The following is a 26,082-nucleotide window of genomic DNA, read 5'->3' as shown; positions in this document are numbered from 1 at the left end:
GGTTTTCGTCATCTGCAATCGGAGGGCACTGCCTGGGTTGACTCCCCTGGGAGGCCCTGTTTCCCAGGGGACTAAGGCTCCAGGGTCAGTGTCAGACACACCCAGCTCCATATCCCTCGTGGCCCGGGGACCTAATGGGACCTCGGGCAGCGCGACGCAGCCTCAGTCTCTTCGTCCGACACGTGACCCAAGCACAGCCCCTCCTCCCACGGTGGCTGTGACGCCTGGTGAGGTCACGCACGCCAAGTGCACACGCCACGCCCGGCAGGGTTGACACCCCATAAGACGGAGGCTGAGCACAGCTGCCACCGTCACCACCGATATCACTGCCCAGCCCTGCAGGGGGTGCCTGGCTTCGATGGCCCTGGAACGATGGACCGTGCAGTCACTAAGGTGTTATAATTCTGTAACTCGTCAGAACCCCTATTGACATTGTATTCCGAGCACCTATCACATTCCGGGCACTGTGACGGGCATGGTGACATGCGCCCCTACTTCGGATGATGCCCGTTTTAGAGATGTGGAAACTGAGGCTCAGAAAGCCAAGTGACATGCAGTCACGTGGCAGTAAGATCCAGACCAGACCAGGACGAATGCCATTTCTCAGGCTATGACCCTGCTGCTGGTTCAGCCCCTGAATTAGGAACCTGGGGCAACCCACGCTGAGAACCCAGGCCGTCAGCCCCGACCCTGCCGTCCGGCGGCCGCTCACAGCGCTGCTTTACCTGGGAGCGGCTGGAACACGCCCTGGTTCTCCATCTCCACCGCCAAGTCGAAGTGGGAGCAGTCGCTCAGCGTGACCACCTCGTCAGCCCCACTGGGCATGAGGCCGTGGATCCTCAGGGGCAGCTCCAGGCTCTGGCCCGTGCTGGCCTCCACGGGGCACGGGGCGAACTCCATGCCGCTGGGCTCGATCACGTACACCTGGAGGACAGGGGCGTGCACGGTGGGCAGGCTCCTCGGAGGAGGAACAGCCGCTGCTCAGCCTTCCTGATACCCTGTGTATGAGCACTGAGGACCCATTGGTGAGAAGCCTGAGCTTGGGGGACACGATGGTGTGTGCTGGGGGCGGGGAGACCTTCAGGACAGAGCCGTCAGGGAAGGCCTCCCTGGGAAGGTGCTGTAGGAGCTCAGACCTGGGAGCCGTGTCAGAGGCAGCCAGACAAAGGTCTGGGAAGACGAGACGGTCCGTGCAAAGGTCCTGAGGCACATACGGCTCAGCGCGTATGGAGGGACATAAAGAAGGTGAGTGTGCAGGGTGACAGAGGCGTCACCAGCAACAACAACACTAATACTTACACCACACAAAACTTCTCACACGCCAGGCCCTGTTCCAAGAACAGAATGAACTCATCCCATCCTCTCAGCCTCCTTGTTAAGAAGGTTCTATTACCAACCTGTCTGCCTGATGAGGAACCTGGCACGGGAGGTTAAGAGCCTGCCCGGGTGGAGCACGGTGGTGTCTGGACCAGGCAGGCGGCCCTGGAAGCCAGGTTCTGACCACTACACACGCTCAGGAACTGTCCTCAGGCTCCGGGCTGAGCAGCCAGGTGAGAGGGGCACATTTACCGCGATAAAGAAGCTTGGGGGCAAGGGAGGGGGCAATAAAGAAGCTTGGGGGCAAGGGAGGGGGCAACCTGTTCTCAGATTATCTAAATACTTGACAATTGTGCTGCAGTTAAGGGGTCTCAGTTACAACCCTCCTTACACGAGTTAGATGGATCTTTAGGTAGGTGTGTGTGTGTAGGAGAAGGTTGGGGATGGACGCACTACATATGGAGCTTTCATTTCAGCCCTAAATGTGGTAATAAAACAGGCTGAGATCAGGGTCAGGCGGTCAGGAAAGAGTTGGCGTCCGGAGGCCACCAGGTGGGGCTGGCAGAGGCTCGGCTGCAGGTGGCCACTCCCACCTTTGGCCTTTGCTGAGTTGACCCCACGTCACTTGGGACGAACACCACGTGTAGGGGCCCCGTGCAGGGACTCCCGACTTGGACCTGAACAGGAGTCAGAGGAAAGGACTGGGGCCGGTCTCTTGGAGTTGGGCAATTTCCCTTCACTGTGAATTTACAACCCAGCGCCCAGTGGCCCTTCCAACTTGGAGATTCATAGCTTTCAGGTTGGGGAAATCTTCTAGGATGACTCCTTTGAATACCTCGTGTCTCTGTGTCCTCTGGTCTCCCTTCCAGAGACCCGGCTGGTCCCATCCCTGCCTGGTGTGGGATGGGACGACCATCTCCCTGAATTGGCCGTGAGCTCAGGGGCAGGGCTGGACCTGACACCCGATGCCCTCACCACCACCACCAAAGCCGAGCGCAAGACCGAGGGCGAAAGGGTGTTTCTGAATTAAGCCTGAGGCTGGTTAAGACGGTGGCTGCAGACCCCCTCCCCGCGGCCGTCCTGGCCCAAGGTCTCACCTTCATCTCACCGAAATGTAGCGGGTTCTGCACATCATGTGCCTGGATCACACTGAGTCCGGTGTCGCTGCCTGTGGTCATCACGCCCTTGACGGTGACCGTGGCAACCAGAGAGCTCGAGGAAGACCAGCTGAAGTTCCCACTCCCACCATGGGCCTGGGGAGGGAAATATCATCAGGTCAGCCCACCTGCCCGTCCCTTGGTCCCTCTCTCTCCCACACGCAGTCGGCATTGCGCCGCCACATGGTGACATGTGGCATCAGCCAACGTCTGGCTGCACTGCCTCTGCCCCTCGCCCTCCCCACCCTGTCTCTTTCCGGTCCTCATATTCTGGGGACCTTGTGGCTGACACAGGCGTATACATACGCCCATGACAGTGGCCCCAGGACCCAGGGGCACCTCCCGAGCTCAGGCTGGAATGGGAAGACCCACGCCCCAGAGCCGGGTGCAGGACTCGGCTTCCCTGCCCCCTCCTGACATAGACCCCTGCCCGCTCCGAGTCATCTGCCGCGAAGTCAAGGACAGCCCAGAGGCTTCCAGACCAGGGGCCACCATCCCAGGACCCTAGAGGGGCCAAGAAGGTGACACACCTGAGTGAAGAGGCAGTCGGTCCCAGTACACACACAGGACACCTGTCCTCACTGCCGTGAGACAGCAGGGACTGATGGGACGGGGCAGGCCACATGGGCTCTAGCCCCGACGAGCATCGGGCTCTGCCACTAACGCCAGGTGGGCACGTGAACGTCAAAGACCAAGAACACCTTATATGTGACAGAGTTGGAGACGCCTTCCCCTCGAATTCCAAATTTTTCTCTAAAGATCTTTACACTGCTTCCGGAAAACCATAATTTTTTACAAAAAGAAACACATGTGGAAGTTAAATGCGTGTTCAGAACTTTTTTTATCACGCTTTCTTTACTATTTTTCAAGGTTTTTTCCTAATTACCAAAATACACTGCTGTGATAGAAACCTCAGAAAATACAGAAAGCATAAAGACTCTGATTTTGAATTCTCTCCTGACCACTAGAAGGTAATTATAACAGAAACAGAATGGACATAAAGCCCCAACCCCATGGAAACACCCAAAGGAATGCACCCAGACGGGGTCTCACGGTTACCTTTATCGTGTACTGGTAGGCGCCCGTCTTTGGTTGCCAGGGAAACGTCAAGATGCTTGGATAGAGGGTGATGGGGACGTGGATTTCCACCTCCTGCTGGTTCCACACAGGCACCCGCAACGTGTGGACCCCTCCGTCCTGCAAGGGGGTGAGGGTGCCGTATGCCACCATGACAACCAGGTCAGCACTCAAGCAGGCCCCCGCCCCTCCCTGGGGACTGGTCCCCAGGGTAGACTTTTCAGTTGTGGGGGAGTGGGAAGGAAGATGCCTGGTACCCTGCGGCCTTCTCCATCTCCATGGAGACGGCTTTTGGTGGCTCTGTAACTGTCATTCAAATAAACGCTGCTTGACTGCATCCTCACAGCACCCCTAACGGGACGGATGTGGTTATCCCCACCTTACGGATGGGGAAATCTAGTCATGCGGCATGAAAGCAACTCGCCCAAAACCCCCAGAACAGAAGTGGTCACTTTGGTAGGAATCTCTGCCTGGCTCACAGGCCATTTCTGCCGCTGCCAGGTCCGGGAGAGGTTGGTGTGGGGGGTAGGAAGATAAGAACATCCACGCCAAGCTTCCAATCAGTAAAATCTGCTCCCACCGAAACTGACTGGCCTTTTAAATACAGGGCGAAATTTTAAAACTTTGAAGGATCCAAGCAGCCAAAACAGCCAAAGAGATGCTCGTGGGCCCTGGTCAGTGCACGGCTGGACCCACGGGCCCAACACTGCTCCCAGCAAGGGTTTCTAGCCCCAGTCCCAGAGGTGCAGGCTCACTTTTACAGGGGCCAGCAAAGGGCAGAGGAAGAGGGGCTCTGGCCCAGCACAGGGACAGGGGACAGGGAAAGGTCAAACCCCCTACCCCCGGACACCACCGTGAGCCCAGAGCAGGAGGGACCCCCCCACTGTGGTGCCCACGACAGCAGTGCACTCTTGGGGCCCCCGACTCCCCCGGGCTCATGTCCAGCCTGGTTTGACATTTCCGTCTGCGAAGTCCCGGGGGGGCGGGGGGGGGTGCCAAGGGAGGCGCCAACTTGCCTGGTCCACCACGGAGGTGAGGGCGGCCTTGATGGCCGTCTGGCCCCTCTTTGTCGCCCTGACATGATGGTACGACCCATTCTGGGAAGAAGCCAGAACCTCAAAGAACTCTGCAGGGAGCATGGTTTCGATGTGGAGGTTCTGGAAGGTGAGGCAGGAAGGTGAGAGGAGCTTCCGGGACAACTCAGGGACGTTGGCACGCAGGAAAGAAACCGTGTGGCCCCAAAACAGCAGCCAGGCCAGGCTGATGAACTACACGAAGCCCTGGATCTGAGCTCGGAGTGCTCTGTCCTCTGACCTCTGACCCCTCCCAGGCTGCCCTCCCCTCGTGACCCGAGGACCTGGCGCTCGCGAGCCCGAAGGCTACTGTCGGCTCTCAGACCCTGCGGTCCCAGCAAGGAAACCACCAAATACAAAAAAGGACATCAAAAGCCCTTAGAGCTAATTTCACCCAAAATGGTGATCGACAGAGTCTTTGTCTAGTAACACGAGGAAGGCAGTGGCTTCTGCAGAGAGGCTGAAGGGGAACCTCGCCCCCTCCTTGAAACCTCAGACCCCACAAGGAAGGTCCGGACATTCTCCTGATCCTGGGAATTTCTCACAAAGGACCAAACACGGCCGAGACTTCTTTCCACCTGCCCATTTGTGATGTTCTTTCCATAGCCAGGAAGCTACTGAGCTCGGCCTCAGTCAAGGGGCCTTCTGGACAGGTTGCAGGTATTCCTGGCCCTGAGGCTCTGCAGGGCAGGGAAGGATGGACTCTCAGTGCTGTGAGGTCCCCGGGCTAATGAGGAGGGGCAGGAGGGCAGCGGGCAGACGCCACCTCCGCGGCACTGCCTTCGTGACCCTGCTGCCCGCGGCCTCCTCTCCCAGCTCCAGCCCTGTAGGAAGCGGGGCCCCTGGTGCAGACTCACAGGCCTACAGGCTCTTGAGACGCCCGAGGGGTCCCACGACAGTGTCTTCCATGGACCCAGCAGCACCGCTAGGAAGCACCCCAACTCAGCCTGCCTGCTCAGGGCCCCCTGTGTTTGGGGGCTGCTCGCTGGGCAGCTGCTCAGGAGATGCACCCCACCCCCCAACTCCATCAGGCCCGAAGGGGGACTCACATCCGACAGGTAGACCTTGTTGCCGGACTTGTCAAGCACTTCGACGGTGATTTCGTACAGGCGGCCGGTCTCGAGCACCCACCTGCCACCGGGGTAGACTGTGAACCCTACGAAACAGGCAGGCGCAGAGCCTCAGCGCTGAGGCCACAGGCGCCTGTGGCTGAGGGAGAGGATGGCACCAGGCCTGGTCAGCACCGGGGCCCCAAGGCCGCTCCTCTGCACTCCTCCGGGGAGGAACCAGCTGTGCGTGACGGTGAGATCCAATGCCCACATCAGGCCTGAGCCCTCAGAACCTGAGCTGACCTCAGGTGCACCAGGACCAAACATTCCCCACTAGCTGCTCCAGGGCCCATTCAAACTTGACCCTGTCCACGGTGGCTCTGACCCACAGTGAGCCTACACCCTGAACCCACAGTAGGTCTACACTCTGAGTCCACTGTGAGTCTGTGCTCTGAATCTATAGTAGATCTATGCTCTGAATCCACAGTGAGTCTGCACTCTGAACCCACAGTAGGTCTACACTCTGAGTCCATTGTGAGTCTGTGCTCTGAATCTATAGTAGATCTATGCTCTGAATCCACAGTGAGTCTGCACTCTGAACCCACAGTAGGTCTACACTCTGAGTCCATTGTGAGTCTGTGCTCTGAATCTATAGTAGATCTATGCTCTGAATCCACAGTGAGTCTGCACTCTGAACCCACAGTAGGTCTACACTCTGAGTCCATTGTGAGTCTGTGCTCTGAATCTATAGTAGATCTATGCTCTGAATCCACAGTGAGTCTGCACTCTGAACCCACAGTAGGTCTACACTCTGAGTCCATTGTGAGTCTGTGCTCTGAATCTATAGTAGATCTATGCTCTGAATCCACAGTGAGTCTGCACTCTGAACCCACAGTAGGTCTACACTCTGAGTCCATTGTGAGTCTGTGCTCTGAATCTATAGTAGATCTATGCTCTGAATCCACAGTGAGTCTGCACTCTGAACCCACAGTGGATCTATGCTCTGAGTGCACAGTAGGTCTACACCCTGAATCCATAGTGAGTCTATAGCCTGAATCCACAGACAGCCTACACCCTGAATCCACTGTGAGTCTACACTCTGAATCCACAGTAGGCACACACTCTGAATCCACAGTGAGTCTACACCCTGAATCCACAGTAGGTCTACACTGTGAGCGCTCTCCCTGTGAGCCGGCCCTGCCCTCCCAGGCCTCCAGCTCTGTTCCCACACTCGATGCCGCCAGCTGCTGGCTGACCCCTGCAACACCACGTGCTTCCCGCCTCCACGCCATCGCCTGAGCTGTGCCTCTGCCAGGATAACGAACCCGCACAAGAGCAGCGTCTGAGAAAAGGCCTGCCTCGAGTACCATCTCCCAGAAGCCCTTCTGCTGCACTCACGTTTACTAACTCTTTACCACTGTCCTGTCACCGTCTGTTTGCAATGGTCTCTCCCTGCAAAACCAAGCACAAGGCCCCCACTTCCCTCCTCCAGACTCCAGTGCCCCGCACGTGCCAGCCAGACAGAAGGTACCAAGGATTCTGAGCGGATGGAGCTCCCAAGACACACAGGGCCACCTGCCCGAGGCCACCACATGCCAGCGTGGGTCTCACCCAACAGCAGCCTCACTCAGCAGCCAACAAGAGGACCAGGGGCCGCTGGGCATCAGCCAACAGCTCTCTCACCCGAACCACCTCAGGGCGCCCAACAGGTGAGGCGGCTCAGGCCCAGGTAACACGTGCGTCCAGACATCTTTCCAGCGGGCGTCTCTACAGCAGCTCCTGGGCCCTGGCTGTGCCCGTGCGGGTCCTCCACGGCTGTGGACTCCTCCCCTCCTCTCTCGGCCTCAAGCCTCCCCCTCTTTTCCGCCAAGGCATCTTCCAAACGTCCATAGCCATGGTGAGGTCTGGGCAGAGCCCTGGTATAAAACCAGAAGACAGAGCCCTCCCCCACCCTACCCTAACCTGTTTCTCTCCCTGCAGAGCTGGCCACCAGCCGACCTTGGTCTGCCCTCTGCTTATTCTGTGCACAGACAGGGGAAGGGCTGGGGGGGCAGCCCCGGGAAGGGCAGGGTGGCACTGATGTCCCGGGCCTCCCCGCTGGCAGAGCTGGCCAGAGTGAAGCAGTTCCTGGGGGGCTGTTACTTTTATTTGACTTTTTAACTCCTGTAATCACAAACGACCCAGGATGCCCACACTCACCCAGGTACCCAGGTTCCACCACGTAGATGGTGCTATTGGGTAACCGGGAAGCACCCTGCATGCGGATACCTGGATTCTGAATTAAGGAACAAATAAACCAGCTGGCAGGTGTCGGCTTGGCTCCCGTGGCTTCGTTATCATCAACATCACGTGGGGAGAAGAGGGGATGGGAAGGTCCCGGCCCGAGGCCACGCACAGCACAGCCTTTTGCACAATCAGCGGCCACAGGGCACTTCCTCCACTCCAAAAGGGGGCCCTCTGCAAGGACCCTGGAGACCACCCAGGGCATGCGAACAAGTTGGGGACACATGACAACCCACACCCTGGTGTGGAAACAGCCTCGGCCAGGCCCCTCAGATGAGACCAGAGAAGGTTCCGGAGGCGGGGCTGGGGCTCCTCTCCGGCCACCGCCCCTCACCTCAAAACCTCTCCAGCAAGTCTCCCCAGAGGTGAGCAATTCCGCTCAGCTGGGGTGCGATTTTGGTCCTTTCTGATTCTCAGACCTTGAGGGAAAACGGGGCTATTTTTAGCCTCGCCAAGCTTTCAGGGAGAAAAGTGACTTGACTTCCAAACAGCACGTCTCCTGTGGACACGCAGATGCGTGCGCGCTGCCCGGGAAAAGGATACTCCTGTGGCCGAGGACCAGGTTGCTCTGTCCCAGCTGCACCGCGGTGACCAACGATGTGTCCTGGGCCAAGACCGCCACGGGCCGGCCCGGGTCTCCCTCGGGGCCCCAGACGTTGTTCTGAAGCTGTAGCTCGTACTGATCGGAGGGCATTGAGAGTTCTGGCCACCCAGAAACAAAGAAGAACAAAGCGGGGAGAGAGAGCAAAGACAGGAAATGTTAAAAGTCAGTGTCACCTCCCCCCCCCCACCCCAATCCCTGGACCCTGCTGTCAGTACAGCTGCTTGATTTTTTTTTTTTTTGGCTTAATTTTTTTTCAGTGCTTTAAATTTTAATATTATTCTCCATGCCTGTGGACAAAGCTGACACTCTCCATGAATTTTCAGAGGCAATGACTTTTTTGTGGATGCCATGAGCAGCTTTTTTTTTTTTTAAATTAAGCACAGCCTGTGACTCAAACTGCCAGCTGCTGGCAGGATACCAACATCAGACCCTTTTCTGTTCATCACGGAAGCAAGTGAACTCTGCTTCTGCAGCGAGGGGCCCAGGGTGGGGCTCACTGGACCTAGGGGTCCTCTGGGGGATTCCAAATAACCCACTCACTGTGCCTGCGTATGTGGCCCCGTCCCAGCCCTCTTGCATGAGAGAGGGACAGGATGCAGGGACCACAGACAGCTTCCCTGCTCACCACGGGGTCCCAGGCAGGGGCTGCCATGGGAGGCGCCCAGGACAAGGATCCTGGAGGAGTTTCAGCTAGAACATCCTTCAAAACTCCCAGGAATTCTGAAAGGTGGGGGGGTCAACTTGCCCATCTCTTGTCCTAGGGTATCTGTTGTGTGTTCCAATAAGTCCCCAAGAATTTGCCCTGGAACAGAGGGTTCTCAAAGTGTGTTCCCCGGACCATCAGCATCACCTGGGAAACTGCAGATAACTGGCCCCATCCCAGACCTGCTGAACCAAACTCGGGGGATGGGGGAGGAGGGGTGCGGGCGGGCAGCCAGCGCTCTGCGTTTGCACAGGCCCTGCAGGGGATTCTGACTCTTGCTGCAACTGAGAAGCCCCTCCAGTCCACACAACCCACTTCCTGGTCTCTAATGGGGAAGCCCAGCCGTGCTGGGCTGAGACTCTTGTAGACGATGTACCCAGTGATCAGAACACAGCAGCAGTGCATCAAGGATACACGTCATAATAAAATAATAAGGTAACGCCACTGCTCAGAGAGCGGCATTGCTCGGTGCTGCTTCAGGAAGCGCTAGCGTCCTCCCTTGTTTAACATTCTGCAAATGAAAAAGGCCCTTCTAGGAAATAAATAGACCGACTCTGGACGGATCTTGCACCACATGATGAAACCCTATTTACAGAGCCCGAAGGCGATGAAGAGGAGGGCTCGTCTGGCGGACCCCTTCGACACCTCTTGTATTGCAGGACCTCACTACTTCTCAGAGGCACTGAACAAGGAAGCCTTTGCGGATGTGAAAGGTCCCCGTCTGTCCACAGGCAGAGGAAGGCTGCTCCTGGGGCCCCAATCCAGCCCTGCTATCACCCGCTGAGGGTGACGGGTCATCCTGTAGGCTGCCCTTCCATGGCCAGGAGGCCCACGTTCTCCTGGGAGACCCGGTCTCTGACCCCTCCCGACCCTGGCTGACCCCCGAGATGTGCTTCTGATTGTCAGAACCCCCCCACTCCCACCCCATGCAGGGTCTGGGGAGGACCATGGAGCTCCGGGGGCGGTGGGTCCGAGCCCAGAATGACAAGGAGCCCACTGCCCTGCCTCCGAGCCCAGCCCATCAGGCAGCCCAGCATGCACTTGCTCTGGGAGGCCACGGCTCAGGGTGCGATGGGTCCTTTACCAGCTGAGTCTTGGACGCAGGAACCCCTGTCCCACACCCGTCCTTTTTCCAACCTCAGCACAATTTATCCCAGTAATTTCCAGCATTCCCGTCACCCGAGTTCTTTTCAGACATCGACTCCCTCAGCCAGCTCGTCCTCCCCACATCTTGTTCTGTCTAATAGGTTGGTTACTGGGCCGGGCGCATCTGCAACGCCAGCACCAGGCACCGAGGAGCGAGGGGAGAAGGCTGTGCCCCCTCTCCGTGCTGGGAACGCGGCCCATGGCCTCACAGACACCCCTCCTCCAGGCCCCTCTCTTCCCTCGCCTGCCCCACTGGCGGGGGTGTCTGCAGGTCATCACTGGAGCTCCAGGCGGGAGGAACCCGGGCAGCCCCCTGACCACTGCAGCCCCCCAGCAGTGCCCGCAGTACAGAGCAGGGACTCCGTAAACGGGCCCGAGAGAAAGGAAGCCACTACTTAACGGAAGGCAGGCAGACGTCGGGAAATAAAAATATGGAAGGCAAGAAGCAACATTACATTTTTAAGGAGGAAAGACTGAAAGAAAATATGAAGAACTAATTTGGGGTAACTGCCCTCTCACCTGTAATTCTCTGAACCTTCTGCGGGATGGCGTGCAAGACAGGGGCTTGCCAAAATTCATGTTCCCTGCAATGATGTCACCCCCTGACTTTCCTGTCTAGCAGCCAGTTAAAAATGACAGTGATGTGAATTGTATCTCAATTTAAAAAAAAACAAAAAAAACAACACAACCCATCAAAACAAATGGACAGTGAACTTCCACCCGGACGTCTTGTTCTCGGTGGACCTTTGCTGGCTCCTCCCCCATCTGTGCCCCCAGAGCATCTGTCTGGTATCCACTCCAGCCCTGTGGCACCCGATACCATCAGTCACGTAGGTGTGTTTATTTTTGGAGGCGCTTTCCATCTCATTATCACACAGATGCAAGAGAGGCAGCTTAACTACTTCCTGTCTGGGGATATCTTTCATGTGCCCCATTCTTTGACTTCTACCGTAGGTCAGTGAGCAAAGCCCAAAGTTCTCTGGGTGTCTTGGGATGTGCTGTCCATCTGGGCCATGCACCAAAGGGTAAGCTCTGAATCCCTCTTTATTAAATCCCCTCTAACCTCCCTGGTGGGGGCACAGCTCCCCGCCCTCATCTGCCCTCACAAAGGGGCCACGCGCCCTGCCCTGGAAGAACAGAAAGCCCTTCTTGTGCTCCTCTGGGGCCCAGGACCACTCGACCCTGCAGGAGTGATTAAGGCCAAGGACCTGACAGCTTTGTGACTATCCGGCATTCTGTGCCTCAGTTTCTTCGTCCGTAAAACAGGGTATTAATGAAACCCACCTCACAGAGTTGTTGGGTCATAATGTGAAAAGCACAACACCTAGGAAACTCTCATGACGGTCAGATGTTCCAGGCTGTCTCCATCAGGCCACAATGTGTTCGAGACAGTGCTCCGGTGGAGAGGGTATTTCTGAGAGGCCCCTGTGGGTGCCCTCTGGCCTTTCAACTTGTCTCCACTGCGTTCCGCCTGAGGACGCAGGGACAGGGTCCTGAGAACTCCACCGCTGAGCCATCTCCCCTTTAAGAGTCTCAGAAAGCCACACCCAGGTCCGTCCCTTTGCTTTTAGACTCTGCTTCCCGAAAGTCTGCGGTGCACGCCAGGCTCTGGCCAGGACCCCCAGCCCAGCTTCGTACACAACCCGCCTGCATGTTGACAGGTGCAAAAGAGCCGGACGCTGCACGCCCAGCACACGGGGACGCCTGGGACCCCCAGTCTACTGCCCTTCAGCAGGGCACCCCGTGTGGGAGAGAACCGGGCCTCGGGGCAGGAGGGGCCTGTCCTCGGCTGTGAGGCCTCCCCCGGGATGCAGCGCCCTGCCACGCAGTAATGACTGACCAGACCCACTGCCCTCAGACTTTCAGACCCAACTGTGGACCAAGCCCAGGCTGCTCGGATGCTGAAGCACCTGCACGCTTCTTAACTGATGCCCTGTATTACAGACAGAGCAGCCAGCAGCCTGGGGGAAGCACCTGCCCAGACACGCGTCCAAGCGCTCGGGCCTAGAGTGGGACACTCTTGTACCCGAGATACTAGATGACCTGTGCTCTGACCAAGAAATGTGTGTAAACTAAACAAAAACATGATAACGATAATAATCCTTAGGAGCCTTGGTGCTGCATTAAGAACACTCACCACTGGGCTTCCCTGGTGGCGCAGCGGTTGAGAATCTGCCTGCCAATGCAGGGGACCCGGGTTCGAGCCCTGGTCTGGGAGGATCCCACATGCCACGGAGCAACTGGGCCCGTGAGCCACAATTACTGAGCCTGCGCGTCTGGAGCCTGTGCTCCGCAGCAAGAGAGGCCGCGATGGTGAGAGGCCCGCGCACCGCGATGAAGAGAGGCCCCCGCTTGCCACAACTAGAGAAAGCCCTCGCACAGAAACGAAGACCCAACACAGCAAAAATAAATAAATAAATAAAATTAAAAAAAAAAAAAAAAAGAAAAGAACACTCACCACTGAAAATGCATCACATGTACACGGCACTTTAGAATTTCCAGAAAAAATCCACGTCCATTAATTCATTCTGCCCTCAGCACAGGCAGAAAGGCCTCGAGGGCTCCAACAGAGAAACTGAGGCCCAAAAGGGAGCAGTGTCTTGCCAAGGCTGCCCAGCAGTCAGTGGCAGACCCACTGGCAAAACCCAGTCCAACGTGAAGCTCATGGCTTCGGACATTCTTAAAACAAAGGGATTATAAACCCAAAAAGATGGAAAGCAGGGTCTCGAAGAGATATTTACACACCTATGTTCATAGTAGCACTATTTACAACAGCCAAGAGGTGGAAGCAAACCAAGTGTCCATCCATGGCTGAGTGTCTAAAACGTGGTCTATACAGACAATGGAATGTTATTTGGCCATGAAAAGGAAGGACATTCTGGCACCTGCTACCACATGGATGAACCTTGAGGACATTCCGCTCAGTGAAATAAGCCAGACACAAAAAGACAAATACTACATGATTCCACTTATATGAGGTCCCGAGGACAGTCAGATTCATAGGAACAGAAAGCACAAGGGTGGTTGTCAGGGGCTGGGGAAGGGGGATGGGGAGTCAGTGTTTTATGGGCACAGGGTTTCAGTTTGGGAACATGAGAAAATTCTGGCGATGGATGGTGGTGATGGTTGCACGAAATGTGAATGTAATCAACGTCACTAAAATTAACACTTAAAAATAGTTAAAATGGTAAATTTTATGTTAGGCCTATTTCACCACGATACAAAAGGGGAGCCGTTGCCATGAGCACCAAGCTGAGCTGGTGACCCACCTGTAATCTTTCCTTGCCTGATCTTCTGCACCCTGTAGCGGATGGATGTCCCCACCATGAGGTAGACGTCATAAGCTGGGTTCAGAAGGATGTTCTCCAAAATCAGCAGCCTGACCTCCGCGGGGCGGACGTTCTTAGCATGAGGAAGAGAGAAAAGGTGAGGTGGGCCCGGAGTAGGGGTCAGTGTGAGCAAGAGAGAGGGTCTTTAGAACTTTTCAGTCTGTTCATGTGGGCGCAGGGAGGTTAGGGTGAGAACACAAGGCAGCACCTTTGGACACCCCAGAACCCCAGGGGAGCCCTGTGGTACAGCAGGCAGCCATTTAGAGGTCATTGCCAAAGTATACCGAGCACATCGCTTTACAGTATGTAGGCTGTAGCTCAATTTTAAATAGTAAGAAGTAAACGGAAAGAAAAGCGAGGAGCCAGGAGTGATGGCTATGGATACAGAGGCCACTAGGGGCCCAGGGGCTCCACCCACAAAAGCCCCAAAGGTCCGTGCTGGGGGCCGTACCCCTGCGTCCCACAGGACCGTGACTATTGGAGAGACTATTCTTGGCGGGACACCACCCTAGGGCACTGCACAGACAGCAGACCGACACATGCCGGGCTTTCTGAGAAAGAGGCTTATCTGCCTGCGCAGAGGGGCCCACAGAGGGCTCTCAGGAACGGGGGCGGCGAGGGCACCGTCACAGCCCCTCTCCTCACTTGAGCACCCCTGTTTCTTACAGAAAGGAGTATATACCCCCCTCTGGTGCCCTGACTCTGGCAGCTGCTGCCAGAGAACGTGTCTCCATGCCCGTCTCTGGTGCCCAGCCGTGGGCTCTTGGGTCCCACAGGACCAGAACCAACAGAGAAAGAGTTCTTAATCAGCTACCAGCCCCAGGGCACAGCAGAGAAACCCGATCTTTCTGGAAAGAGGCCCATTAGCTAATCATCACGGCTGCACCTGAGGGGCGGCTTCTAATTAAACACACATCTAAGGGCTGACAGTAAACCCTTCCTGAGGCCTTGGGGGTTGGGGGGACATACCTTCATGCCCTCCCTCTGCCCCACTCCAGAGCACTGGCATCTCTAGGAGGGGGGCTCTTATACGTGTCTAGGACCCCAGCTCTTACACCTGGTGCCCTGGGTTTCGCGGCTGCCGCCCAGGGGATGCCCCTGGATCACCTGGCCCTGGGGGCCCTTGGGCCCCACAGGACCGTCAGTCAGAGACAGTGCTTGGGCTACGACCCCCGACACTGCACACACAGCTGACTGACACCCCCCCCAGCCATTAGGTGGAAGAGGCCTACCTGCAGGAAAGAGGCTTTGGCCTGGAGGGCAGGCTTCAGGGTTGTCACGTGTAGGGTCTACAGAGGGGCTCTCGGGGAACGTAGGCTGGGGACATTATCTTTGTACCCCCCCATTGCCTCACTACAGCTCATGGCGTCTCCCAGAAAGGAGCCTGCACCCTTGTCTGGAGCCCCGATTCTTTGACTGCCGCCCAGGAGACACCCCCAGATCCCCTGGCTCTGGGGGCCAGGGAGGCTCTGCTCGCAACCCCAGAGGACTGTACATATGTGTGTCCTTTAAAAGCTGTTGTCTGGGGACTTCCCTGGTGGTCCAGTGCTAAAGAATCCGCCTTCCAATGCAGGGGACGCGGGTTCGATCCCTGGTCAGGGAACTAAGATCCCACATGCCGCGGGGCAACTAAGCCCGTGTGCCTCAACTAGAGAGCCTGTGTGCCCAAAGTACAGAGCCTATGTGCTCTGGAACCCGCGCACCACAACTAGAGAAGAGAAAACCCGCACGCCACAACGAGAGAAGCCTGTGCGCCGCAACGAAGACCCGACGCGGCCCAAAAATAAATAAATAAATAATAAGTTAAAATCTAAAAAAAAAAAATTAATTAGAAAAAAAAAAAAAGCTGTTGTCTGAGGGTCTGGCTTCTAACCATTCTGGATCTGGATCTAGGTGCTGACTGAGATCCTCCCCTTCGGGACAGAGAAAGACAAATAACATATGGTCTCACTTACATGTGGAATCTAAAAAACACAACAAAACACCCAAGCTCACAGACGCAGAGAACAGATTAGTGGTTGCCAAAAAGGGGGTGGGCAAAATGGGTGAAGAGGGTCAAAAAGTACCCACTTCCAGTTATAAAATAAATAAGCCCTGGGATGTCCTGTATAGCATGGGGACTATAATTAACATAACTGTATTGCACATTTGAAAGTTGCTAACGGCATAGATCTTAAAAGTTGCCATCACAAAAAAAATATACTCTTTAACTACATATAGTGACAAATGTTAACTAGACTTATTATGATCATTCTGCAATATATACAAATATCGAATCATTATGTTGTACACCTGAAACTACTATAATGTTGTATGTCAACTATACCTCAACAGAAAAAACCCAATAAGTTAAATAGTATCTTTGATACATTAAAAAGAAAAAACCACCACACAGAGCACCCACCTTGGGCCGGGCTCCGAGGTGGGTGCTTTCCACAGGCAGGACAAGGCCGCCTTTGCAGCTCAGCGGGGGCCCGGTCCCAGCCCAGCCCTGTGCCCCCATGGGGCCCAGGACACAAGGAGACACACTTCCCAAATACTAACTGCAATCCCAGGCACGTTGCAGGACTGCCCCGGACGTGGTTGCCTCATGTTTCCAAAACCCTCCAGGATTCCCAAACTACGGCTAAACCGCTGAAGAGAGCGAATTCTCATCTGTCACTTTAGAAATTAATCAGCAGATGTACCGCAAACTTCCTGCGTGGGCTCCAGGAACCAGGCAAACAAGAGGAAGACCCCAGGTCTGCAGCTCCAAAGGAGGCCCAGGCAGGGCAGACCTGAGCCCACAAGAACCAGGAAGGAACCAGGCCTTGGCTAAACCCACTTCTCGCTGTCCTGTCTGCCCCTGCCCCACCTCCACTCCCAAAATGCGGCTTTGATGGAGAAGCAGGTGCTCGTGAGGCCAGACGACGTGGGGAGGGTGGGTTCCGGAGTCCGAGCCCTACACATGTGGGACCAGGCAACCAGTGTCAGGGCTCAAGGTGGGGCACAGGGTGAAATGGCTGGAGGACCCTGGGACTTCCAAATGCTCGGATGTGTCTCTACAGCAGGACAGGGGAGCTCACTGAAGATAAGCTAGTTGATGCCAACCCCACTGCTTCCGGACCTCCCTGGAAATTGAGGCGAGAAGATGCCTTGTGACTGCAGAGGTGGCGGCTCTGGTGCCCCGGCCACCTGTTCCTAAGCCGTGGCTCACACCAGACACCGTTCGCGGTAGGGCATCTCCTCTCTGCTACTAAATACGTGAGGGAACCAGTCGTCCAGATCCCACCCCGGAGCGCAGGTGCCCGCGTGCGCCCACCTTGTACACGGCCTCCTGGATGCGTGCCTTCAGCTTGGAACTCCCTGTCTTCATCCCGGACACCAAGATGGTGTCCCCCTGCTTGGCTGCCTTCTCCATCTCTGAGATGTAGGAGGGAGGGATGTACGTGGACTCCAAAAAAGTCAGGATGCTGGAAAAGGAACGTGCGGTCAGACCTGATGCGTGGAACCCAGGAACCTCACACACTCACTCTCCGAAGCTCCTCTGCGTGGTGCCAGACCCCATGTTAGGGGTGCTGACCTAGTCGGTGCTGCCTAGAAACCTGTCCCTGAAATGTCCTACATCAGAATTGCCAACGTCCCTGTGAAACAGGCAGATTCTCGGCCCCGGCCCGGCCCTTGGTCTGCACGAAACCTGGGGATCTGCATTTTATAAAAATCCCAATGTGATTATGATAAAAGGCAGGCACTGAAATTTGAAGACCGCCCACTTAGTCAAAATGTTTTGGTCTCACAGACGTGAAAGGTGAGGCTCACGGAAGCTGAGAGCAGGCCCAGGACCACAGGCCCAGCCAAGGGCTCTTCAGGGCTCCCCACGCGTCCCAGCCCCCTTCCTTGGCCAGCTCCTGCATCTGGGAAATGGTTCAATGACCACGCCCCCAAGTGTTAGGAATAGGGAATCACATCGAATCCTACCTTCCCTGGGGTTAGGCTGTGGGGAGAAGGAAGGGAGAATTCGGGATGGGGTGCGACCCCCAGAGCACAGGCTGGTAAGCGGGGCCAGCCTGAGTCTCTCCCTGGCAGCCTGTGATTTACAGATAAGCCCCCCGTTCCACCCGAATGAGAGCAGTCAGTTGGACACGCTTTCATTCTCCCCAAGATCTGCCAGACGCTATACTACACAGTAATTTGTTTCCTTGCCCAGTTTTACAAGGTGTCACACGCTGTATTTTATGAAAATCCAAGACACTCTGGTTCCAGCACCCCTTAGCACCTTGGACTTCGGTCAGCATTCGACTTACATACCGGGTGCTTGGAAGCTCCGGGGGCCGTCAGGGCAGGAAACAAGCCTGGTGGCATGAAGCGGGGCAGGCAACCAGCATCCCCTGAACATCTAGTATGTGCCGGGCCCAGAGAGGGGCTCTCAACCCCGTCAACGTGCTCGCCCACCCTGCCACCCTCAGAGGTGGGCACAGTGACACCTCCATCTGCTGCAGGAGGAAGCTGGTGCTCAGGTGGTCACAGTCTTTGATGACGGCCACAGGCAGGACATCACAAGGCCAGGACCGGAATGCAGGTCTCTTGGACCTACAGCCCACATTCCCGGCTTACTGAGACCCCAGAAATTCCACAGCTCAACCAGAGACAGAGGCTGACAGCCCAGCCCCCAAAGAGCTCTGACCCAAGAGGGCAACCTGGCTTGCACAGCGTCAGGGCATGAGGGTGCCTGCCGTGGAAATGGCCGTGAGCTGAGCCTGGATGTGTCCTGGAACCCTGAGCTGACTTCTGAAGGTGTAAACAAAAGGCCAGACTTGTAACTCCCCACAAAATACTTATCAGTTGCAAGGGAGTAAGAAAGTGACTTCAGAGCAGGGCACCTGGCAGACCCCACCCTACCCAAGTGATGACAGCGAACAAAATCATTGATGGACCAACAAAATCACGATACAACGCAAGGAGAATACGGAACCTCGCCTCTGTGATGTTCCTGCAAAGATGCAGAACTCTGGGTCTAATCAGGAGGAAAGTCAGATAAACCCGAAATGGGGGAGGGTCTGTAAAATAACTGGACTACCGTCTTCATGAGTGCAACGTCCCAAAAGTCAGAGAAGGACCGAGAAACTCTCCCACGCGGACGGAGACTAGGAGAGACAGGACAACATGCGGCAGGTGACCCTGGGGGGCACGTTCTGCTACAAAGGATACAATTGGGATAAACTGGCAAAACTGGAACGAGGTCTGGTGACTGCGGGCATCAGTGTTAACTCCCTAACTGTGATGACCGTCTTGTTGATGTGCAGGAAAACGTCCTCAGAGGTAGTAAATGCACATTAAAATAACTGGGGGTTACAGGCACCAGGGTGGCACTTGCTCTCAGATGGTTCGGGGAGTCCACTTTCTGTACTACACTTGCAACTTTTCTGTAGGCTAAAAATTGCTGCAAAGTTTTTAAAAAAATAAGTCTTCCTCCCCCAAAAGGGACTATACTCTTTAACATTTTTACAATACAGCATGAGGCAATGCAGCATAGCAGGGGATATTAGCCCAGACCTTGGGTCTGCACCAGCACTGGCCAGCAGAACCTTCTGTGATGGAAATGCTCCACGTCTGCCCTGTCCAGCATGTGTCAACACCAGCCACACAGCTAACGAGCCCTTGACACGTGGCCGGTGCATCAAGGATCTGAATTTTCCACTGTACCTAGTCTAAATTTAAACAGCCAGGATAGGGCTCATGGCTACCACATTGCACTGTGAGAATCTATACAGATCTGAGTTCAAGTTCCAGCTCCGTCCCTTACCAACCTAAGGCACGTGGACAGTGTTACAGAAGCCACACGGCTGTGGGGGGACCGGCTGAGTCAAGATGGGTAACGAGTCCGTCTCACAAGGAGTCCGCCTGCAGGCCCACCTCCACCCCCGTGCTGGGAAAGGCAGCCTCCTGCGCCTGGAAGAGGTCACTGCAGGAAGGCCACCCCAGCCGGGACTGTCTCCCCGTTAGCTCACCCCCCGTGGGGCCGCACCCCACCCCTCGCCTGCACCCCGGGACAGCTCCCATCGTCTGGGACAAGCTTTCTCTTCTGCAGCTGGACAGCCCAGCCTCCTCGACGATGTCCCACAGAACACACCCCCGTGGGCTGCACAAGCAGCAAGGTTCCCGCACAACCGTGTGAGCCGAGGGGGACGAGGACGGGGTTGATGATGATGGAAGCCCCCAGCCCACACGGAGCCGCGCGACAACCCCCTTCCCGCCTCCCTTCCAAGGCAGGCGCCTCTTACCGGAGCGCGTTGTGGGTGTCTGAGTACCCGTCGGCCTCTGTGTCCTTCACGATCATCCAGTCAAAGACCAGCCCGGCCAGGGTGCTGAACGTGTTTCCTGTAGGAGCAGGAGGAGAGGGGCGCACCCGAGCTAAGCCCCCGGGGCCAGGGGGAGGGGAGATGCACCAGCCCCTGCAGAGCAGGCGGCACTGCTTGCAGCCTCCAGCCTCCATCCGGCAGGGAGGGAGGGAGGGGAAACGAGGCTTAAAGGATCAGGGTCACGTGACCGTGAGGGCTGAGCCGGCGTGAGCCCCGGCCTCTCGGGGGGAACCGTGTCCTTCCCGCTGTACCTCCTGCCTATGCCCACCCATCACCCCTCACGTGGGTAAGTGCTTTATAGTTTAGATGGTGGTTCCTGAGACTGTCACTCACTCCCCCTCACCACCTCCCTGTGCTGGGAAAGGAACCCAGGCCGTCTGGCTTCATGTGCCCATCCTTGTCCCTCGGCCGAGATGCTGAGACCCCAAGTCCCGGGTGGAGGAGGTGGACGCTCGCACAGCCGGCCTCGGCTCTCAAGCCCTGGCTGCCGTCCGCGTGCCTTGGACCAGACGCCAGAACACGTGGAGCCTGGCACGTGACTGGCCGACCGTTCCCGGAGGAGCAGGACTCAGGGTGGGTCTGAAACCCTCCGTAAACACCTTCTCAGGGTAAGTGCAACACCTGGTGCTACGCAGACACCCGGGAACAGGGCAGGAGATGAAAACTGGGGGCTCAAAGGCCTGATCTGCTAGAACTATGGTTTGTTTTTTCCCCAGGTGATGTTGATTTTACATTTTTTAACTGGCTCCCATCATTTCAAATTAAGAAATGCAGTATACTATATATCCAACTTCCACGTTCAAAAGTCTGAAGACCCAGCTGCCTGGACCCTGCTCCCTCTGGTGACGAGAGGCTGGCTCAGCCTCTCCAGCTGGTTTGCCCCACTCCCCACCACACCCTATCGCCCACACCCACTCCACCTCCATCATCTACATTCCTGCCTGGCCAGCCCCCAAAACAGAGCATCTGGGGCCTAGGAAAGCTCTTTCTTCAGTGCAAAGGGCAGAGCATTTAGAGTCAGGCCACACCCCACCTCTGAGGTCTCAGGGCTGTTGAGAAGATCGAAAGGAGAAAGTGCCCTCAGCGAGGTGCCTGGGAGGTGCCAGCCAGCTCAGGGCCAAGTACGGTTCACCACGGCCTTCTGAGGACGAGGAGACCGAGGCTGGGGGAGGCCTCCTTGGGTCTCTTAACCTGGAAAATGGCGACAGGAAACCCTGTGTTCATCCATTTCAGTGGTTACGCTTGGAGCTCTGTTTTTCAGACTCAGAATCCCTGCATCTCTGTCATGTTCGGATGTGAGGGGAGGGATGAATGTGGGATCATTCCTGGAGCAGAAAGCATCCTTGGGCTTCCAGAAGTTTCACCCACATGGGCAGGTGCGCCTGCAGGACCAGCTGCCTAATTTGCAGGGCTCTAGGCAAATGAAAACTTGGGGCTCCTCATTCCAAAAGCAGGGAAAGCACCAGAAGGAGGCAAGTCAGACTTGGGAGAGTTGGAAGGAGACAGAGAAAGCCCCAGGCATGGGGCTGGCTGAGGGGGTGCTCCCCTGGGCGGGTAGGGATACTCTAGGGTGAGTGCAGACCCTTAGAGGTACCCAGAGGCCCTGCCCTGCAATTTGGGGTACACACGGATGTGCCAGTTACAGGGGTCCCCTCCTGCCAGCCACTGGACCAACACACTGTCCTAGCTGAGCAGGCTCTGTGGAAACTGAGTCAGGCATCTCTCCTTCCCGCCCTGCTGATGCCCACACTAAGCCCCTGTAGCCTGTGCATGGATATGCTAGGAAACCAGATGAGGGTGGGTGAGAGGCTCACTCCGGCCAAAATGCAGCCTCTAGAACGGACGTGCCCTGGGACAGGGATGGCCTCTGCCACGCTCCACCCCGACATACCCTGGGGACACGGGCCCATCCCAGGCCCCCGCTGGGGATGGAAGGTGGCCGTAGTCACAGGACAAGGATGCGGAGGGAGAGGACAGGCAGGACCCAGGACACGAGGGGACAGGGCACAGGTGGCCAGGAACCCAGCCCAGGAGGCAGGGAGGTGGCAGGGAAGCAGGATCTCAAATCACTGAGGCTCCAAGTCCCATCAGACCCCACTCACAAAACACGAGTACAAAAATAAATTTATTAAAATTTCAAGACGGCAACAGTGGAGCATGAAACCAAGCCTGGGGACCTTTAGAGCACGAAGCCCTGTGTGAAGCTGGCCCTGACATCTGGGGGACAAAATAAAACCACAGGAGATGGCATATGACCTGACTACAACTCCCAGAGCAGACAGTGAGCAAGGGCACCTTCCAGGAGAACAGGCTCCAAGACCCACACATTCAGCAGGAATTTGCAGGCTTGGAGGTAGGGGCGGTTCAAGAAGCTTCTGCCTAGAGTTTTGCCTTGTCTGTTTGAAAAGCAGCTATTATGTACTCCTGAAACTAACACAACATTGTTAATCAACTATACTCCAATATAAAATAAAAAAATTTTTTAAAGCAGCTATTAGACCTACTGTGTGCCAAGTGCTCATATTAACAAGGAAATCCCAGGGCCCAGTCTCTGGAGGCTGCACCCCCTGTCCTGGTCCCAGGAGGGCAGCCGGAAAACATTAAGCAATTCAACTTAACAGACATTTGCTGGATGCCCGCTGGGCCCAAAATCCAGTGTCAAACAAAGAATGAAGTGATCCCAATTCTGCCCAAGTGCGGAGCCTGACAAAGAGAAACAAGTGCCCCGTGCCCCAAGGCAGGGCCTGCGAATCACTGAGGGATTTCAAGGAGGGACAAACTCCACCTTGGGAGAGCCCTGGAGGAGAAAATATCAGAGGGGATGCCCAGAGGGGCTGCGCTTCGGAAAGCAGGGATCCGGAAGTGGGAGTGAAAGGTGCTCTGAGTGGGAGGTGAGGCGGGGCATTAGGGGGACCGGAGCCGCCCAGCACTACCCGGGCACCAGGTACATGCGGGCTGGGAGAGAACTCTTAAAACGTTAACTCGAAGCAGGAACCCTGCAGATGGCCTCAGGCCAATAAAGTAGACTCCAACCCCTGGTGCAGACCACGGTGCCCAGGAAAAATGCAGCAGTTGGAGACAGGCAGCGTGGCCTAGTGGACAAGAGTCCCAGCCCCTGCTCTGCCGCCCACGGGCTACATGACCCTGGGTGAGTCACTGAAGCTCTCTAGGCCTCAGCTTCCTTGTCTGTACAATGGGCTAATGTATGATTATCATCCACCCTCGTGGGGTAAAAGACTGCACTTAGGGCTGGGCACCTAACAATGTTTGCTGAGCCACAAGCAGGGTAAAAACCAAACAGGCACTAACCTAGATAAGGTACATCCCTTCTGAGACTGTGGGGCCCTCCAAGGTTATGAAGGTCAAGTTCATCTTTACAAAGAAGACTGACCAGTAGGGAGGATACAGGCTCAGGACAAAGGAAGAGGGGATTTCTAAGGAACTAGTCCAAGTGCTTCTGGGTGGGGACACCCTCATAGTGAACAGGGAGGCAGGGAGTGAACCACCTGGTACCACAAAGGTGGGCCTTGATCTGGGCTCTTCCTGAAAGGCCAGTGTATGCAGGCCTGGGTGAGCCGGGGTTCCCCCCGGAAGTGGCCACATGCACCACCAAAACCTTAGGAGTGGGAGGAGTGTGAAACGTGATCCCCTAGGGCCACAGGGCACCTGTCCCACACAGGAAGGCCGGGCAGCCACCTTCCATGCCTGACACGTCCACCAGCTGCCCAAGGGGAAAAACCAAAGTGACTTAAAAACGAAGAAACTATAAAAAAAAAAAAAAAAAAAAAGATGGAGAATAACAAGTGTTGGTGAGGATTTGGAGAAACCGGAACACTCATGCATCGCATCGCTGGTGGGGATGTGAAACGGCACAGCCACTGTGGAAACACTCTCCGGCTGTCCCTCAGAAAGGTACATGTAGAGTTGCCCTTTGACTCAGCAATTCCACTCCTGGGTGTAGACCCAGGGGAAATGAAAGCCTATGTCCACACAAAGACTCGAACCCATGTTCACAGCAGCACTACTCACAACAGCCCGAAGGCGGCAGCAACCCAACTGTCCATCAACTGATGGATGGATAAACAAACGTGGTCCATCCATACACTGGGACATCACTCAGCCACGAAAAGGAACGAAGCACCGCCACAGGCTACAACATGGGTGAACCCTGACAACATGCTCAGTGAAAGACGGCAGACACCAAAGACCACCTACTGTATGATTCATTCATATCAAATGTCCAGAATAGGCAAATCTATATGCACAGAGAGTAGATGAGTGGCTGCCAGGGGCCGGAGAGAGGAAAGCGCAAGAACTGACTGCTAATGGGTGTGGGGTTTCATTTTGTAGTGATGAAAATGTTCTAAAATTAGACAGTGGTGACGGTTGCACAACTTTGTGAATATACTTTTAAAATAAACCACTGAACTGTACACTTTAGATGGGTAAATTTCATGGTATATAAATCTCGATAAAAACAAACAAAACTTGGGTCATGGGGAGGGGAGAGATTGGGAGTTTGGGATTGACATGTACACACTACTATATATAAAGTAGATAATCAACAAGGACCTACTGTATAGCACAGGGAATTCTGCTCAATACTCTCTAATAACCTATATGGGGCAAGAATTTGAAAAAGAATAGATACATGTATAACTGAACCACTTTGCTGTACACCTGAAACTAACACAGCATTGTAAATCAACTATACTCCAATATAAAATAACAATTTTTTTAAATAAACAAAACTTTCTTTTTTAAGTGACAAGACAGGAAATAGACCAGAGAGGTTAAGAGCAGGGCTTGGCACACTACGGCCCTTGGGCCAGATCTAGCACCCACCAGTTTTTGTGAATAAAGTTTTATTAGAACAGCTACACCCATTCATTCCACACTGTCTGTGACTGTTTTAGAGCCACGCTGACACAACTGAGTAGTTGCTGCAGAGACCGTCTGGCCGGCAAAGCCTAAAACAATTCCTAGCCAGCCCATCAGGGAAAACACGTGCTGACTCCTGGCTGAGAGTGGACTCGGGACCCAGCCAGGCCGGAGCTCAGATTCTGGCTCTGCTGCGTACGAAGGACTAGCATGTGTGTGTGCCTGGTCTGTGTGTGTCTGTGTGGGCACGTGTGTTCTCTCTCAGTCTCCGCTCCTGGAAGTGAAACGAGTCAGGAGGACAGGTGAGGCGCCCAGAGACGCCTGGCTCCAGTAAGCAGCATATGACCCCCGTCACCGCGTCGGGCAGGCGAGCTCCCATCAGCCCGCTGCACAAACCCCTCCTTGGTGCCCTCTGCCTCAAGACCACACCTGACACAAGGCCCCTTTACATCCTGCGTCCCTTGGCCTCTCCAATTTCAGTCTCAAGGATGAAACGGGGTCCCCGCCTGGCAGACCCCACATCCCTGGAGGCTCAGTCAAACATCCCGCCTTCTAAGAAACTGTTCTGACCCCTGACCTCCAAGCCCCCTGGAGTTGCTCCCCCACCCAGTGGTCCCTTCACACTTTGCACCCAGCGTGATTACAAACCGCACCTGCCGGGATGCATGTGGGGCCTGATCTACACGTGGACCCCCCCGGCCTGAGATGCTAGGGGCAGAGGCCCAGTGTGCCCGCCCCACCACAGCAGTACCCCAGGACCTGGCAGACCCAGAAGGCAGAAGACACTCCATGGCCGCCCAGCGCACTGAGCGCCCACCACACACCAGGCGGGGCTGACCCTTCACACTCACTCACCAGGTCCTCGTGACCAGGTAAGAATCATTATGGCAGTTTCACAGATCAGAGGGGAGTTCAGAGAATCTGGGCAGCTTATCCGATGAATGCATACAGAGCGGAAGGAAGGCTCAGACAGATGCTTTGAAACACTGATTCTGTCCCCAAGGGACAATTTGGCGATGGCTGGAGAGATTCTTGGTTGTCACAACTCAGTGGGTGCTACTGGCGTCCGGTGCACAGAGGCCAGGGATGCTGGCAAACACCCTAAAATGTACTGGACAGTCCCCA

The 26,082-nt window shown here is 55.6% G+C and overlaps 1 protein-coding gene across 1 annotated transcript in view; it reads right to left on the bottom strand.

Moving 5' to 3' along the window:
* NUP210 (nucleoporin 210) overlaps positions 1–26,082 on the bottom strand; it is a 108,669-nt gene that overhangs the window by 61,954 nt on the left and 20,633 nt on the right. The window contains exons 4-13 of the mRNA XM_036870138.1: positions 19,999–20,095; positions 17,040–17,190; positions 13,679–13,811; positions 8,500–8,658; positions 7,873–7,941; positions 5,674–5,780; positions 4,568–4,708; positions 3,534–3,671; positions 2,415–2,570; positions 726–924 (exon numbers count right to left, since the gene is read on the bottom strand). Of these exons, the coding sequence (XP_036726033.1) occupies positions 726–924; positions 2,415–2,570; positions 3,534–3,671; positions 4,568–4,708; positions 5,674–5,780; positions 7,873–7,941; positions 8,500–8,658; positions 13,679–13,811; positions 17,040–17,190; positions 19,999–20,095 (1,350 nt within the window). The remainder of the gene's footprint in view (positions 1–725; positions 925–2,414; positions 2,571–3,533; positions 3,672–4,567; positions 4,709–5,673; positions 5,781–7,872; positions 7,942–8,499; positions 8,659–13,678; positions 13,812–17,039; positions 17,191–19,998; positions 20,096–26,082) is intronic.

This window comes from Balaenoptera musculus, chromosome 11 (assembly GCF_009873245.2).
Source record: "Balaenoptera musculus isolate JJ_BM4_2016_0621 chromosome 11, mBalMus1.pri.v3, whole genome shotgun sequence".
NCBI lineage: Eukaryota > Metazoa > Chordata > Mammalia > Artiodactyla > Balaenopteridae > Balaenoptera > Balaenoptera musculus.
This window is presented reverse-complemented; position numbering and strand designations above follow the sequence as displayed.